Source organism: Vespa crabro, chromosome 2, assembly GCF_910589235.1.
Source record: "Vespa crabro chromosome 2, iyVesCrab1.2, whole genome shotgun sequence".
In the NCBI taxonomy this organism is placed as follows: Eukaryota; Metazoa; Arthropoda; class Insecta; order Hymenoptera; family Vespidae; genus Vespa; species Vespa crabro.
This window is the reverse complement of record NC_060956.1, coordinates 16,295,999-16,315,587: the sequence shown is the minus strand read 5'-3', so window position 1 is coordinate 16,315,587 and position 19,589 is coordinate 16,295,999. Positions and strand designations below refer to the sequence as shown.

At 32.3% G+C, this 19,589-nt stretch overlaps 1 protein-coding gene and 1 long non-coding RNA gene across 2 annotated transcripts; one reads left to right on the top strand and one right to left on the bottom strand.

The window, feature by feature from the left end:
* The first annotated feature begins 5,187 nt into the window (after positions 1–5,187).
* Positions 5,188–15,901, top strand: LOC124421761 (tubulin beta-1 chain). The gene is made up of 2 exons (XM_046957346.1): positions 5,188–5,411; positions 14,454–15,901. The coding sequence occupies exons 1-2, from the start codon at positions 5,355–5,357 to the stop codon at positions 15,738–15,740; spliced, it is 1,344 nt and encodes a 447-aa protein (XP_046813302.1). The 5' UTR covers positions 5,188–5,354; the 3' UTR covers positions 15,741–15,901.
* LOC124421765 lies at positions 9,709–10,579 on the bottom strand. The gene is made up of 2 exons (XR_006941724.1): positions 10,104–10,579; positions 9,709–10,019 (listed from the first exon to the last, which is right to left on the bottom strand). It is a non-coding gene; the product is annotated as an uncharacterized LOC124421765 (long non-coding RNA).
* Positions 15,902–19,589: the final 3,688 nt, after the last annotated feature.

Here is a 19,589-nt window from a genome sequence, read left to right as displayed (position 1 = left end):
AGAGACCGGCTTATACACGTCGCAATGCCGTAAGCAAGCTTACCCCTCTATACCCTCGTCTTTCGCATTCGCAAGGATGTACATACATAACGTGGCTGTGTCAACGTGATCGGTTTCTGCGTAAGCGAGAACCACGACGGCAGTTGGTGACAAATGTCTGGCGATCTTCAAATCGGGGTTACGTTGATGGAAAAGCTAACATAGACAAAATTCTTAGAGTTTAGGTTCGATAATCGATTTTAGATTTAACCATTAAAACTTGTCATCCAAAAAATTATGATATCGTTATCATGGATAATGAAATTGTACTTCAGTATTTTTTCTTTTATTTTAGAGATCAATAAGAAAAAAAAATTCAATTAATAGTTTTTATTAATATTGTTAATATTAGATAGAAATTGTGGAAATTAATTTTCATAATAATTCTGATTAATATTTAATATACTTCATATAATTTAATAAATTTCACCGCAACCTTTAAGGGTTGATTATATTTTTAATATATCCAGCATATACAATTATATTTATATATACATTGTATTGTATATAAAGGTTTTTAAATTCCTATATTAAATCATATATTCGATTTAAATATATACCTACATACAATTTAAATATATATGTATGTGTGTGCAAAATAAATAAAATATTCTATATACTTAAGTAACAAGGTTATCTATATATTCATAAGGTAATCTATATCTATAAAAATATCTGTCATCTTGATTGATCAAAATGAATATTTGACTCCTACAAATTATTATATCGTTTTTTATATTTATATCTATATTTATATTTATATCGTTTTTAATTATTTCATAAAACTTTATAAACCATTTAAAAAAATGTTGAGCTTGAATTAACGATCAAATAAAAAAAGGATTGCAATAAAGAAATAATACATATACGATTGCATGAAACACTTGTTTTCAAATAAAAAGTAATAAAAATGAATTTATTTACTTATCAGTAACAATTAATAATTGTATTAATTGAATAGAATTGATAAATTGTAAAAAAATCATTTCCATTTAGAAATTTGTTATAACGAAATAAAAATGTTGAACAATAGATATAATTAACTTAAACATTCAAAGCGTTATTGATATTTGAATCTAATTATCGTACGCAGGAGTGCGAGAAAATGTTCGTTGAGGCATTGATCGTTTCGATTCGACGTTTCGAAGGGCGTGTACGTTCGTGACTCACGTATCGACTTTCTTCCGGTGCAGGTTAAGGTAGTCAGGGGTGGGTCGAAGACCGAATTGCGGCTAGGGGTGGTACGAATTGCGGCGAAATAGCGTTGCGTCTTCGTTGCTACGGATTTCGACGAGTCGATAAATGATATTCGGTTCAATGGAAATATGCAGTATAATTTTAACGAAAAATAAATGTTTCATCGTTGCTTTCGATATAAACTTTAAGTCAAAGAGTGAAAATAATTTTTATAATTAAATTAACTTAATAATAATTTTTATTTGAATTAATCTTAATTATTTTTATTTCTATTAATCTTGTAATTTAGAGAGAATTTCTTTTAGTTTTCCATTTTAAAATAAATATTAAGATTTGGTTGATAAGGAAAAAAAAAAGAGGTCAAATGAAATGTAAATTCTTGAGAAGGGTGGAGCTCATAATATAATTTTACGTCCGGTCTCATAAGCGCCGTTTGGCTATTCTTGGTCGTGGTCGGTGATGCGATACGTATACATATGTATTGTCTCCGCGTGACAGTCGAATATACTCAATGACGAAAGAACTTTGTTATCACGGTACAATGCCTTTCCTTCATTCTCCAACTAAATTACGTTAAATGCCATTACTTCATATATTCATATATAACTCTCTTATTTTAGATATTTATAAGAAATTAAGAATAAATTTATTTTACCTCTATTAAATCGTATATTTTAGATAATTCAACGAATTAAAAATTGATATAATTGTTCGTAATTAAATATAAAAATCAGAAAAATCGTTTTACAATTTAAAATAAAAAATTAATTTATCTTACTGCCCAGTAAGATTTCCAAATTTAAATTTTCCTTTCAATATTTTATTACTTTCTTGTTTTATTCAACAAATTCAAAGAGAATTTTTTAATTATTAATTAAAATTAATTTTCATATTTGCTTTCAACATTTGTGGGTATTCGAAAGAGCAAAAATATGTTAGAACCGGGAGAGGAGAGTCGTAGCGTTAAAGAGTACCTACTTAATAATTTTCATGTGCTGGCTAGTAGCTCGTAATCACCGGCAGTAATTAACGCTCGGTTTAGCGTTTCTCTTTGATGGAAATAGCAACAAGGACGAGAACTTATGCACCTTTTAAAAGTTGTCGAAGGGTCTGACTTATAAAACGCAATCGTCTGAGTCATTACTCCCCGCAAACGATTCAACAACGGTACATATATAGTATCAGAACTCTTAAACGGCTTGCTACGAGATTACTCTAGTCGTTCTACAACGGTAAAAGATTTGTTGTTTCTGAAAAAACGAGTCTAAGCATGTTTCACCAACGTCAAATCAACTCTGATTTCAACGATAAATCGATTCTACTTGTTAAATTTATAGCCGCTAATTAAAGATGTTAATGAATGGAAAGAAAAGAAACAGTTTTATATTGAATTTGTGAAATAAAAAATTCCATAATAACAAGATTTATATATTTACCTATTTACCTACATATATTTATTTATATTAATATATAATTAATTTCCTAATTAATTTTGCATAAATCAATATAATCATCTATAACATTTATAACATTTTGTAAATTAAAGATAAAAAAGAATCATAGTAATAATTTTCATATTAGATTTTATTTTATTTTATGATGTATACTTATAATCTTTTAAATATTACAAAGAAGAAATCTTAAAAACGTCTTAAAATTTGTAAAATTAAGTTATCCATAATTCCTATTGACTTTTAACGTGTTAAATTTACTTTTAATCTACATCTATGTATAAGTCTAAATATATAATAATAATTATATATATATATATATATATATATATATATATCAATCAAAAAATTGATTAAATCTAGCATTTACTATATTCAAAAATTTTTAGAAACATATATACATATAATCGTTTTATATAGAACAAACATGATAAAAATAAAAACTAAACAGGAAAAATTAAATCTAATCTAAGAGGATAAATGTAGTAAAAAAAAAGAAAAAAAATGCAGAATAAGTAACCCAAATCTTTTTAGCCGATTCAAAAGAAGATTTACTAGATTTTAAATACCTTCCACATTTCTTTGTCATCAATGAACAAATCATTTACCCTCCATGCAAGAAAGATTTTACGTAATCATTCGAATATGTAGGTACGAACAAACAAACAGGGAGATTTCTTAAGAGGATTTGCGCTTACGAACACGTTACATTTGACTTAAGATAGCCACAACGATACGGAGTGGATCATTCGAAAAAGATAAACGCCTATTATATAAGTTTTTAAAGAGACTATTTATATTATATATAAACATTTACCATACGATCATTTATTTTATATCATCTCTCTACCTCTCTCTTTTTCTTTCTAGTAGAAAGTTGAATATTACAAAAAAATAAAAATTTTCTTTTCACTTATATACCGAGAATTCGAAGTGTTTAGATTCAAGAGACGTCGACAAATCTGTTGATAATTCATTGCGAGGAGATAGTCATTACTCGATAAATAAATGAATGAAATTCAAAGATGTTGTATTGTAAAAGTAACATTGAGAGTATTAACTTTCTTGACTGAAAAGAATATAGCATATTGAAATTCGATCGTCGCATCTCCGATCGTATCGAAAACGAAGCGTGGAATATATGTATGTATGTGCATATGTATGTATGTATCCATGTATATTACATGAGACGTGAAGAATCGGATGCAAATCGGACGATCTCGACGCGTACGAACTCGAGATAGTAAGGACATGGTACGAGATTAATTCGTTCGAGATAAGTGTCTTAACTGTGATAATTCGTATTTCGAAAGAAAAAAACAAAACAAGAGGAAAAATATTCTCGCCAGGAGGATATCGTTGAGTTTGAATTTTCATTTTGTTATATATATCCCCCTTGCATTTATACAAATATCTTAAAAAAACATACGCATTCGTTATGCACATTACCTGTACTTAAAATAGCACAAATCTTGGCATACCATTCGCTTTTAATATACATATCTCTATATATGCATTAAATTCGTATTTTTAATTCGATAGATAAATTTACCTCGGAAAAATTCATCGTTCGTAAGATAAGAATTTGATTGAAACAATATCTAGGCTCTCTTAACCAAGATGAAAAGCTTTCATATTTACTCGGTAAAAATTTATTCGATGGTCCAGCAAGTTGTTCTCGAAGGAACATTCCATACCATCAGAATGCATCCCAAGAGCCACTTAAAATACTTGGCGAAGTAATCGCATCTATAGGAAGTGGTAGAGTAAACGCGGCCAGATACACGTTCGACAAATCCACGAATAGACGACCTACACACGTTTCCTCTCGCAACCACGTATTACATATGTATATACAAAGAGAAAGAGAGAGAGAGAGAGAGAGAGAGAGAGAGAGAGAGAGAGAGAGAGAGAGAGAGAGAATTTTCATATATGAATATAACTGCATACATATTTATATATACATATATCCATATTATACGATACATCATACAAAGTAAGAACTAAAATTGTTGAATAGAAAAAAGGAATACTGAAATTGTTCGTTCCGTCGCATTGACGGAATCGCTTCCGCATCGAATCAAGCCAGCCCTCTTCCGGCCGTTCCTAACCTCAGAAAGATGGTGAGGAAGACGATCGACGTCGATGCGCCAAGCGAGCACGCAGGATCGGCCGGGCTCTTGGCGAATCAACGACAGCCAAGGCACGAATGAAAGAGAGAGAGAAACATGCAATGAAAAAGAAAAGAGAGAAAGAGAAAGAGAGAGAGAGAGAAAGAGAGAGAGAGAGACGCGTCGCAGAGGCGAGAAGGCGCCGACGACGACGAAGAGGAAGAAAAAGTGGCAACGTTGCGCGTCGCCGCCGCATCGCGTTCTCATCGTGTAATAGTGGGGAGAACGATCTAGCAAATGGGCGTCAACCAATAGGAAGCGAGCTCGCATGCGTCTCTCCTCTCCCCACCATTTACTTTACGGAGGCTTGAAAATCTCTAACGGACGCCGCTACCAGCGCATTATTCGTTTCTGGGCTCTCGTGACGCGTCACATAGATTGTGCATCACTCTTCGCCGCAGTACGTTGCCGTCGTTATCGATAACGCCACACGTAATATTACATATATATCGAATTCAAGCGGACGTCCGTAAGGTACATCACCCCTACAGCAAACATGAGGGAAATCGTACACATTCAGGCTGGCCAGTGCGGAAACCAAATTGGCGCAAAGGTATGTAGAAGGTGGAAAATAAGACAAACATTTCTTAATCTGTCTTTCTCTCTCTATCTCTCTCTATCTCTCTCTCTCTCTCCATGCTCCTATATACATGCTTGCATTTATTTTAAATTGTTATTCGTTTCGTTTAATTGAGGAAAAAAGGACAGGAAATTACATGTAAAATAAGTGATTTACAAGTTAAATTCAAAGTAGTTAAGACAATGTGTAAGAAAGAAAAAGAGAAAGAGAGAAAGAGAAAGAGGGAGAGAGAAAGAAAGAAAGAGGGGAGAGAAAAAGCTAGAAATTGGCGCGGTCGCCATGTTCGCATTAAGAATGCGTGGAACTTGTAATTTCTGAACGTATCGATTTAACAACTTCGAAAAATTATTTTCTATTGTATCGTACTTGTTATATCATATCGAGGGAACGCGTTCGAAGATGATTGAAACGACAAAGGATGCGTTCAGAGAAATCGAGTCAATATCATAGGCGGCACCTTTAGTCTACAACGGTCGAAGACCTGTCATGGCGACGACGAATAGGAACACCGCTTGCTTACCAGGCAAGCTGCTAGCTGCGTTGCTGTCTTGCTTGCCGGCCGGCCGGCCGGCATAAGTTTCTAACGGTTTTTTTTCCTTCTCACCCTTCCCACCTCTCATCAATCCTGCACTTTTCGAACGGCGTCCACGCGTCAGTGACGCCATTTTTCGGCGTTACTTAACGTATAGACTTCATCTTTGCATGAATATTTAAGAATAGGAATATATCGACGCTTTTTTAAAAGTTTTCAAAGAGGAAAAAATAAAGGAAGGTAAAAAAAATTAATAAAAAGAAAACAAAATCAAGAAACATTGAGAGTCTGGGTGTGGCTCGTCCTCGCTCGTAGGAATTCGTTCTCTCCGAACAGCGCCGGCATCGAACGGTTGCGCGCGCATCCTTCGTCTTTTCTCTCTCTCTCTCTTTCTCTCTCTCTCTCGCTCTCGCTCGCTTGCTCCCACGCCCGTACTACTTCTTTTTCTTTCCTTAGAGGGGAGACCGTTGAAGATTTTCTTTTAATTTCTTTTTCTCGACGAATATCTCCCTTTGTTCTCCTCTTTTCAAGTATCTCTCTTTCTCTCTCTCTTTCTCTCTCTCTCTCTCCCTCTCTCTGTCTCTCTCTCTTCCCACTCCCTTTCTTTTTTTATTCACTATTTGTGTTCGTTAAGCAATAATGTTGAATCTGGCGTTGTTTTATTGAGTTCCTTTTTTTTTTCTCCTTTCAACGAGACAGAGTTGTTTCAGTTTAATAATTATTTCGTTTAGCTCTCCAGTAGAAAGGAATATTTGTGGTCCTCACGTTTTCATTTGTTTGTTTTTCGTGCAATAATCAAACTGGATAATTTTTCTTGATGAAAATTTTCTATTGGTATTTTCGTTAAATTCTCGAATCAATACAATTATGGTATGGTCTTGAAAGGTTGCCATAAATTCTAGTCAATTTACATTATCGATACGTAATATTAAAATCTTTGATAAATAAAATTTCGTTTTGGAGTCGACACTTTTATCGATCGTAAAGAAAAAAGAAGAGTTGATTTTTATCAACAAGGCAAAAAATGGAAAAAAAACAACAAATGCGAACAGTTGAAACTTTATCGAAAATTTTTTCAAATCCTTTTATATTTAAATTTCTTTATTCTACTTCTTTTTTTTCTTTTTTAAGGCAGCTGCGAGTTCGTCGAGGCTACAGTCGTCCTCTCTTTTCTTGCTTTCTCGCTCCCTCAAAAATTATTCTTAGGCGTGGTGGGTGTCTACCAAAATGTACCAAAGAAAAAGAGGGAGAGAGAGAGAGAGAGAACGATTCGTCCACTTCCTGGAATTCAGTAATTTTCGCTTAGTTTTCTACTTCTGTCTTTTCTTTACAATCGTAAAGAAAATAACGTAATAAAAATTCATCTTGAATTACACTGGGATATTACCGAGTGTCTTTCCTTTGTATTATAGAATGACACGCGACTCACCGATGAAGTAACGCGATATCTATGTAATTAAGTCTTGTTCTTATGAGTATTTGTCATGATATTATGTCGTAGGATAATATAACTTATTTAGTATTATGTTCATGAAAAAGGAAAAAGAGAGAGGGAGAAAAAAGATAAATCCATAATGTGTTATCAAAATAGAAAAAAGAAAGGTAAAATATCAATGTTATGAGATTGAAACTGACGATATATCGTCGAAATAGATTAGAAGATTAGGATTGTTGTTTACAGAGAAAAAAAAACCCCCCATCGAACTCATCGACTGGGACGAATTGGTCGATCATCGTCTCGCTCCCATAGCTTTCAAGGCCGCTTTATCGAGTCAACGTCCTCCTCGTGTTCGCGGCCAATATCGATTTTTCATCTAGAAAGAATATTAGAAAGAATATTTAAGAAAGTTAGGTACATAACGTAAAAATAAATGGAAAAAGTTGTGAAAAAAATGGAACGAGAGAATCTTGTGCAATCAGCATTGGCTTGTATAGTCATTGACTATAAATCTTCTCACTTGCCAAGGACACCGAGTCTCAGCCAAATAAAGCGAAGAAACTCGTCCTCTCGCCATTTTCTCTCCCTCCCTACCTTCTCTCTCTCTCTCTCTCTCTCTCTCTCTCTCTCTCTCTCTCTCTCTCTCTCTCTCCTCTTTCCTTTGAAATGACAGCCTCGCCCCGTTTCGAGCTGCCCCACGTTGCCAACGACCCTCCTGGTTACGGCCAGGTGTATCGATCGTGAACGTACACTCTAAAAGCTTTTCAACGATTTACTTTTTCAAATTTCAAGAAGCAGAAAATTCTTCGTCTAACGTAATATTTTTCAGAGATTAGAATCAGGATAAATTTTCTTGAAATTTTTAATAACATTCTGATCGATTATGGTTTCATATGAAAGAAATCAGTTTAAAAAATAATTTATGATATAAATGAAAATAAATATACTTTCATTAAATTAATATTTCACGTACAAATAATCATGAAATAATATGATTATAAAAATTTATAAATTAATAATTTGTATGGATGTAAATTTTTTCTTGTGAGAGAAGCGAAAATTGCAAAAGAAATATCTATAGTTAAAAAAAAAAAAAAAAAAGAGAGAGAGAGAAAGAAAGAAAGAACATTTAATCTAAAGAATTGAGGAAAAAAAGAGAGAGAGTACTTAGTAACAGAATATTTTAACGAAGGTATTGTATTAAAATTTTCTTCCTTCGTAGAAGATGAATTTCGGTGAAGGACATAATTCGAGGGCGTGGAATTCGAGCAAGCGCAAGAGAATATATACTCCTGTATTTTAGAAGCACACAACACGCTCATCCCATTTCGATCGATCCAATTCTCTATATATTTCTATCTTTGAACATTGACCCCGTCATAAAGGAAGATAATAATTTTTCATAATATTTTGAAAATATAATGATGAAATAATTATCAGCGTTTTCGTTTAATGAGTTAATTTGTTTAATTTATCGAAGTTCTAAACTTCGTCGATTGCATAGTTTTTACGAGTTGTTATGATAAGTCACGAACGATATCTTAAACGAGAAAGTTAATGTTCATATTGTTTGAGAGTTTGGATCAATTTCGAATGAAATTGTGTAATTATCGGAACTTCATTGAACTTTCAACGCTAGAGATCCATTGATATCTCCGGTTTTTTCTTTTTTCCTTTTTTCTTTTTTTTATTCTTTTTATTTTTCTTTTGAGCGCCCTAGTTTTTATGAAGAACTCTCGTAATATTTCTTTTTATCACGTAGAAACGTTCTCGAAACATTCGCTTGTCGGTCGATCGATAAACTCGAATTTAGTTTTCGGTATAGCTGTTAACGAAGAAGAGGTCATTAAGGATGATAATTAACTACGTGTTCTTTCGTCATCGTTTATGATAAAATATAATTTAATAATTTTTCATTTGATTTTGAAATTTCTTTCGATTTAATTTTTTACTTCATTTTTATACATATATATGTAATATGTATACATATATTTATTTATATGATAATATATTTATTTATTTATTTATTTAAAATACGAATTATGTATACATATTGGGACGTGTTTATAAATTTTGATAATGAAACATTATTTTATATTTCTCAAATATTAATTTCTTTTTCTTTTTATTCTTTTTCTTTTTTATAAAAATGTAGAACAACTTGATATCTTGATCAATATTGGATATAATTATGAAAAAAAAATATATAATAATTTGAAATCATAATTATCAAGTATCTATTGAAATGTTTATAATAAAATAATGAAATAAATCAAAAATAATAAAAAAACGAATATATATTTCTTCTTTATTTATTTATTTTTCTGATTTGTGTAAGGAAAAAAGGTGATGGCGTAATATACATGTAAACTTCTTTGTAATATTTTCCAGTAGTAGTCTCTTAGACCCTTCTCCTTTGTATCTCAAACGGATCGATTTTTAGAAGTAAAATTTATGGACCTGGGAACAGCTGTTCATAAAAGTTTCGGAGGGGTCCTTCTATTATACCATTATATTCCATATAATAATCCTTACCCATCATAATCCCTTACTTGTACTTAGACTATTCTTTACTTAACCCCTCTTAGTTCTCTTTTCTTCATTGACAAAACTAATAAACGCATCAATTCCATTATAACAAAACAACCCTAAGGATTTATTTTCTTTAAAATTATAAAATGTAAAATATATTTACCTTAGACTCTTTTTCCCCCATTTCTGATTTACAATGGAACTATACTACCAAAGACTATAATAGCAACTATTAAACTTCACACTCAATTCGTTTATGTTTATATACAAATTTTATGTGATAACATTTATAAATATATATCTTAAAAACATTATATAAATAGCAATCAAATTCCGACAATTGATAAATTCGTATCTATGTACTACACTTTCGATTCCAAGGGTCAAATATTTTTTAAATATTTGTTTAAGGTTACTTCAAATTTACTATTACATAATTATTCACAGTTAAATATATTCATTAATTAGATGCTTGACCTATATAAATTAATTTAATAAGCTTAATATTAAATAATCGTTACTTTGTCTCATTTATTTCGTAATTTTGTTATAAAAATCCCAATTGACACTTGACATTATCAATATCGATTTTTTAAATTCTTTTTTGATATGAATTTTATATATATTTTCTTTTTTAAGAATTCGGACATCCTATATATATATATATATATATATATATATATATATATATATATATATATATATTAATAAAGAACAAAAAAAAACATTGAAGAATATGCAACGTTGTCAAAGCTGCAAATTATTTCGAGAAAAATTATTAGAAAATAGGTCAATAATTTAAATAGGTTTTGATGCAACATTGCCGACGTTGAAATTCATTTGAATATAACGAAGTTACATAAAATAACAATGTACATTATTGTTGATTTTGATTAGAATTAAGGTATATATATATATATATATATATATATATATATATATATATATCCGTAAGAGGAAAAAGATGAAAAAACGTGTTAGATTTATCTCTATTTATAGACACGACTGCAGCTTTTATAGAACTCCATATTGACTTGCATAACATTTCATAAATGTCAAACCACACACTTATCCTAGTGGTGAGATGGAAATGGTCGATGAAATTCCATTTCGTATTTGATATGAAAAGGCCGGATTTGAAAGCACTGATGGAAAAAAAAAGTTTAAATAGCTATTTCACAACAACAAAGATTCTGTCCTCATTCACGAGTTTCCTGGGTCAAGAATCCTCTCGCTTCCCATCTGGCAACGTTCCTAAATGATGTCTGTCATTTGACGAGAACGACTTTCTAAGCGGAAGCACGAAAAGATTTTTGTAAGCTCTTTCACGAGGCTTTCGCTTTAAATCGTAAAGACAATTATAATATCGAGTGTATTAAATACATACACACACATAGTGTGTTTCCATTATTAAATGATTCTTCGAGATTTCGATAAAGAAAGAAGCATCTTCGATTACATCATTATCTTTTTTGAAATCTACATTAATTGATAAATATTTTCCTTTAAATGAAATTAAACGAAGGTTTAAAAATTTTAATTTATATGAATTCATTGTTAAAAGATAAATAAAACTTTTACTTCAAACAAATAATCGATCTTTTAATATCTTTTTCTAGTTTACTTATGAAGTAATATAAAAATAAATATTGTCGGATTGATGTTAAAAGAAAAAGAAAAAAGAAAGAGAAAAGAATATTTCGTTCGTGCGGGTAAACCGCAAGAGCCTACACAACAAACGTGGTTGGTTCTGCTCGACGGAGTGACACATATTTCTGGGAGAGATAGCGATTGAAGCGAATCGAGGCAATAAGTTACGAAAAGCTTTCGGAAATGACTATACATCGATCTTATACGTATATACATGTAATAAACAAGTGGTAAAACATGCATACATACATTTATCTATGTATGTACGTAATGCATAAAATGTTTTTCGATCATGGCTTATGGTAATTGTTCACCCATGTCGGTTTTACGGTCATCATTTCTATATATAGCGATGACATTGGTGACTCATCTCTCTCTCTCTCTTTCTCTCTCTTTGTCCCCCTTCCCTCTCCTTTCTATCAACGATATTTGCTACTAACCGGGCTTATATACATGTATGTATATATCTCGGCCAGCGATTTTCAGGTGGGAGTCAAGAAAGAAAGAGAGAGAGAAAGAGAAGGTAGTAGACTTGACTGATCTCAGCTTCCCACCAATGATGTTCTTATATGGTCACCACTTAATACACTCGTCGTGTTTCCATGTAGGACGTCTTCGAAGGCAAACGAGGCTCATTTTCTCTCTCTCTCTCTCTCTCTCTTTCTCTCCTCCCTCTCTCCCTCTGTCTGTTTGTCTGTCTATATGCAATCTCTATCGCCTACACTCCGAGTCGGTTAAGGGCACCTAGTCGCCGTCTTAGGGTCGCTTACGTAAGACCTGGCTCCATTCCTTTCATGCAATTCTGCTCCTTACGAGTTATCCGTTCAACGTCATTTCATCGATATACAAACCACTTTTGCGGTGTAACGTCGATCAGATGTTATTCGAACGCGGAATAGAATGTCGAATTGCGTGTTTGGTTGATGGTCATCGAGTATAAATATATATATGTATGTTGTATATTACAATACACTGATATACATAGACATACACACGCACACACATTAATGTACTGTAATATATATACATGTTTATAATTTCGATATAAGGGTAAAAGTAATAGGTTTAAAAAGTATATGACAAATAGGACAATGTGATAGATATTCGTGATAGTATTGTTAAGATTTTATATCTATATTCAATAAAAGAGATAAGATATAAAGATTATAGAAATGATTTGATGAGTTAACATTTTTCGATCTTTTAGGAAATTAAAATATCAAAGAAAATAAGATGAATCAATTTGATATTTATTATTAGACTACTGTTAATGATTATCAATAAATATATAAGATTTATGAAATATATTGTCTTAAAGCTATAATTGATCGTATAAAATTGGACGAGTTATAAATCCAAAATCATCGATAATATATTAGAATCAATATGTTGTGTTATACATATTGCATGTGTATATAAATTTATAGAAATCAAATGAACAAATATAACATTAATACTTATTTCTCTCTATTAAAAATTAATCTTTGCACTTGATAAGTCTACCTTAGTTCACAATATTAAAATAAAGAAAAAAAGGTTCGACCAGACCTATGATAACATGTTTCTTGGTAGCAGCTATGCTATTGTTATTGAAGCAGAGAAACGATATCGTATCTCTCTAACATTACTCTCAGAGAATCGCGACGTTCACGTTCCTCTCGTGCATCGCGTTCCACGCACGTCGATTTCCAGAAATATACCGTCGAGGTCTTTGAACCGACGAAAGTGGGGAGAAATAGAGAAGAGTTGCCTGCTGGCTGGCTGGCTGGCTGGTTGGGTTGGCTGGTTGGTTGGTTAGCTAGCCAGCTAGCTAGCTATCTGTCTGTCTGTCTGTCTGGTGGGTCCCTTGCCAACAATGTCTAATCATTTTTGTGATATTATTACAAATATTTTCATTGGTTCATTAACGTTGTCTTTCAAATGTAACATGTTCACATTGATTTGAAAATGTGTCAATTCAACAGATTACAAGATTATCATTATATTAAAAATAAATATATAAATTTAGGATAATCTTATATTAATTAATTAATTTAAATAATATTTAAAATATCTTTAAATAAATATTTTCAAGCAGAGCCAAAATTAAATTGAAATTAAGAGAATGAATATTAAAATAATTCTACTTTTTATATCTTGTTGTTGTACAGAATTCGTCGTTGTCAAGGATATATTCTATTTTTGAATTTCATGATTGAGAAATGACCTAGTTAAAAAGAAAAAGAAAAAAAGTTAACGGTTTGTAAGAAATGCAAAGCGAGAAGAAAAAGATCGAAAAGACAGAAGCCGTGTTTCACTGAGTTAGCACATATATTACCTTCTTTCCCTTTTCCCGATATAAGAACATACGAGTAGGTCTTCTTTCCTTGTGGGGGGGTAATATGAACGGGGAAGACATCAAGCGTGTCGACATAGTTGCCGACGAGCTTTCGAGGTTCTTTGATGTTTGTTAGCTCCAATTCGAGGATATTGTATTTGATTCGGGAGAGAAGCGATGATGGATTTTAACAAAGAACGATCTCGTGGAACGCGTTTTATCACGGCTAATTACGTGCTAGCTATTCGCTTAGAAACAAAAGAGAAAGAATGGGAGAGAAAGGTGGGGAAGAGGGGAGTCATTGAACTTCCTTCGTCCGTGGTCGCGTTCGATATTACGGAAGACTGAAAACGGATGCCGAGATAATTGCTAGGAGAAAGCTGTAGTTAGCACGAAACTTCCTCTCCTCGTTTCTATGCAGGTTTAAAAGAATGATCACGTGATGAACTTAGCAATATTTTACCTTATTCTATATTTTCATTAAATTATGAATAATAGAATTCGTATTAATTCAGATTTGTTATACTTTTCTTTTTTTCCTTTTAGTTTTGGGAAATCATCAGCGACGAGCATGGCATTGACCCGACCGGTACCTATCATGGTGACTCTGATCTTCAATTAGAGAGAATCAACGTTTATTACAATGAGGCATCGGGTGGTAAATACGTACCCAGGGCCATCCTCGTCGATCTTGAGCCGGGTACTATGGATTCCGTACGATCTGGACCTTTCGGACAAATCTTCAGACCTGACAACTTCGTTTTCGGTCAATCCGGCGCTGGCAATAACTGGGCGAAGGGTCACTATACCGAGGGTGCCGAACTCGTCGATTCGGTTTTGGACGTAGTCAGAAAGGAGGCTGAAAGCTGCGACTGCCTTCAAGGATTCCAACTTACCCATTCACTTGGTGGTGGTACCGGATCCGGTATGGGTACCCTGCTCATCTCCAAGATCCGTGAAGAATATCCCGACAGAATTATGAACACGTACTCGGTCGTACCATCGCCTAAGGTATCGGACACCGTCGTTGAACCCTACAATGCCACTCTCTCTGTTCATCAACTGGTTGAGAATACCGATGAGACCTACTGTATCGATAATGAAGCCCTTTATGACATTTGCTTCCGTACCTTGAAACTCTCGACACCTACCTATGGCGACTTGAACCATCTCGTCTCCCTCACGATGTCTGGTGTCACCACCTGCCTTAGGTTCCCAGGTCAACTGAATGCTGATCTGAGGAAATTGGCTGTGAATATGGTACCCTTCCCACGTCTACATTTCTTCATGCCAGGTTTTGCACCTCTTACGTCCAGAGGAAGCCAACAGTACAGAGCCCTCTCTGTACCTGAACTCACCCAACAGATGTTCGACGCGAAGAACATGATGGCCGCTTGCGATCCGCGACATGGAAGGTATCTCACCGTTGCCGCCATCTTCCGTGGTAGGATGTCGATGAAGGAAGTTGATGAACAAATGCTCAACATCCAGAACAAGAACAGCTCGTACTTCGTCGAATGGATTCCAAACAACGTAAAGACCGCCGTCTGCGACATCCCACCTCGTGGTCTCAAGATGTCTGCCACTTTCATCGGCAATTCTACTGCCATCCAGGAATTGTTCAAGCGTATCTCCGAACAGTTCACAGCTATGTTCAGGAGAAAGGCTTTCCTTCATTGGTATACTGGCGAAGGTATGGACGAAATGGAATTCACTGAAGCCGAATCGAATATGAATGATCTTGTTTCGGAATATCAACAATATCAAGAAGCCACCGCCGACGAAGATGCAGAATTCGACGAAGAGCAGGAAGCTGAAGTCGACGAGAATTAGATACGAGAGACCTAATTGTCATCGTACACTCCCCACTCTTATTCTCTTTCTCCAATCTATTACCTCATCTTCCTCATCCTCATCCTGTTTCCTGTACAACAAGAACAACACCGCCCTTTTGCTTCTTAACTCCTTGCGTTTACCTTTATTTTGTATTTCTTTTATACGAGCAATTACTTTGTTTCTATAATTGGGACTCGGTAATTAAAAGATAGATGCGCCTTTTCTTTCTATGCCTGCGCAGAATTTTTGGTATATTAAATTCAATTTTGAATAAATATGCGAACGAGATCAAAATCTTGTTATCCTTTTTTCGACTAATAATTATATCTACGCGTCTTGTATCCAATGTATAACCGCTGTAGCGGCAAGCCACCATCTTTTGAATAAATTATTATCATATAAGTATGTGCTTTTTTGTCTGCCTCTTTTATATTACAGTAACTTCACCACAACATTTTCAATTGAAAATTTCTTTTGTAAAGATATATTGCATATTTATCCGTTCGAATTTGAAGAAATAAAATTTAACTAGCGTTCATTGAGGTACGTATTAAATTGATATTCATCGGTCAAATAATTTAAATCTATTAGTTTATATGCGCAGTAATGTCGATGAAAAGCAATTTATACAACTATCTGAGTTTCTTCAATTATTGACAAGCTTCATCGTAGATATTTTTAATTCATTAATGAATCGTACGAGCACAATGAATCATTGACAAATTTCTTAATAGATTCACTATGAATCATTGATAAACTATAGAGTTACTACATTTCATTGATGAATTACTACCATAGATACGTTGTATATCATTGAAGAATTTTTATACAGATGTATTCGTAATTTTGTATTCTACATTTAGTTGTACGTATCGTTGATTCGCCCTCTATCGATTATTTAAAGAACATTATTGAGAAACGTCGATAAAATTCTATATCGTTGGATATAAATGAATCAATTATAAATATAAATTAAGAATTTAAATATCGACTTAAATATGATTAAGAAGATTTATTCTTTAAATTAATCTTGAAATTTGAAACAAAAATTTATTCGATATTCGATCGTTTTTATCGACTGGACGTTATTATCAACACTCGTTCTTTCTTTCCAAAGGAGTAAAATAATCCGCGGGAAATTTGAACGATGATAACTACTATATTTATAGAAAAAAGTCCTTTTTCTTTTTTATAATCCGATAGGCTGCAATGACTGCGGTTTAACCGAACGTTCGCATAATGTGGCATCATTTTGAAGGAATGTTGACTACGAGTTGGAGAGTAACGGATCAAAGATATACAGTTAGTCAAAGAAATCAGATCATTGTCAGCCTCCCTAAGTAAAATTTTTCAAGGATCGTTTTAAAGTATCAAATCGTAATATTATAGATTTTTTCTAAATAAAGAGTCGAAAAGAATTTTTTGAAGGGTTGAGTGTGAATCGATGATGCACGAATTTAAAATGAAATTTATTTAATTAACGATGAATTTTTTTAATCAACACATTTCCTTAGCGAATTGATGGAATAAGCTTGAATATGTGTGGTTTTTTCCAGAAAGGCTGGTGGGTGGTAAGGAATTTCGAGTACGTACATTTAAAATAACATTAAAGACGGGCGAGCTCTTTAGATTGCTACCGTTTGGACCGCCTCCAGTCTCTTTCCTTTCATTGAGATCATTGAGTTATCTCTCACCCTTAATTCAATGTAGTTAGGATAATCCAACATTTTTAATGTACTCATTGTCTTCTTTTCTCTTTGTTTAAATTTTTATTTTTTTTATAAATATATATACATATACATATACATATATATATATATATATATATATATATATATATATATAATTTAACAAAAAAATATACATGTATATAATTCTGAAATAATATCAAGTGAATTTTTAAAAATCGATAGCATATGTCGATCAAGATTATACGTCGTATCAAAATTATACCATATTTTATAACATTTTTGTACTATGTTTTTCAAGTTTTATAGAATTTTATTTTTATAATTTATTACAAAAAAAGAAGAAAAACAAATATACAATATTATACATTATACAACTTTTGTATTGTATAATATTAAAAGCATGTTCTAAAAGTATCAATAGTAGAGCTACCTTTTATAATATAATTTATTTATTTTCTTATTTTTTTCATAATTTCTTTATAGATTCATTCGATAAAATAAAACGTATACTTTTATGGTCTTCTTCGTATGAAAAAACAAAGTACCTAACATGTAAGTGGTTTTCACGAGATTACGTTATTGCAAAGCTTCCTTGCTAAATCCATGAGGGGGTAATTAAATAAGGATTAAAAGGAAGCAAAAGCGAGAAAGTAATTTAATATGCACAAAATGTCTACGAACCTTCTTCTACTATAGCTAGCCGGTCTTCTTTGACAAAGCGCGGCAGACGTCGACCCCGTATAGAGGAGTAAGCGTGACTCATCATCCGGCTACATGTACGTTCGTTTCGCTTTGCGAGTTTGTTTCGAGCCAAGACGCCATTCGTTAATTAAACAAAAAAAAAAAAAGGAAAAAAAAAAGACCTGCGAATTACATTTTTTCATACAACGAATATAAATATTTTTTATTTAAAATCATTGAATTTACTTCGTAATTTTATTCGATTGACTGCATTTCATTTGCCACTTTTTCTTTATTTTAAAACAAGAAAAATGTAGATTTTGTAAATGTAGAAAACATTTTCAATGATTCGTATATTTCGACAATCATTTAATGCACTATTTATTTTTAGAAAAAAAAAAGAAAAGAAAAACTGTCTATTAAATAAATGTTAAAGCACAAATAATCTATCACATTTAAACATATTACATTGTCTATCAAACAACATTAAACATTAATATATTGTAATTGGACGATCAGGTGGGATATTTTTGATTAAGAAGTATGAATTTATATATTTTTTTTTTATTTCAGTAAATTAAGTTGGTAAAGGAGAAGATTTTAAAGATCTGTTTTTCAAGGATCGCAGACATTGAATGTATTCGTTCACAAAGACAAAAATCGTGTATACTACGAAAAATAAATAATTGTAATCGTATTTCAAAGTTCTGCATATACCATGACATAAATATTTTTAACTTAAGATAGGAACTCTCTCTAAGAGTTACAGTTTTAAAGATAACGGAGGGCAAAGATGAGAATGCAATAATAATAGAAAGGTTTCGGAGCAGCGGGAGAGCACCACAGCTGGAGACAGAAGGATCGTCGACTTCGTCTTCATCCTCCGTCTTCGATTATTATCGTTCTCAAAGAAACTAAGAGAGCAACTTAAATTGTTTTCGAACTGACTCACGAGATAAAACGCCTCTGTAACACGTATTCTCGATTCTTCTTTCTTTTTTTTCTTTCTTTTAAATCTTTTTTCCGTGCCGATAGCTCGTTTTTCTTTAACAATTTTGAACGTTTTATGAAGTCTCAACTTGTATGTTTAAGAATGATTCATAGGTGAAGATAACGATTGTAATCCAGCCTCGCCCTTTAAAACTAACTTCAGATCAGAATTGTTTAGTTCAATGTACTTGATACAGTTTCATAAGAACGATCAGAAAAATTCAAATAATGATAATAGAAAATACGAGGTGTAATCGTATGATCTTTGTTTATTTAAAATAATATCATTTAGTTTTAATCGTCACAAAAATATAAAATATTTATTAAATCGAAAAAAAATCATTATATTTAATAGAGTTAAATAAGATTGAATAATAAGAGGAATATTTAAAAGTCGTTTAAAAATTTCGAGGATCGTGTTAATCATTAATAAAAATATACATTATAAAAATTATAAATATATTAATTATCAAAAGGATCTAAT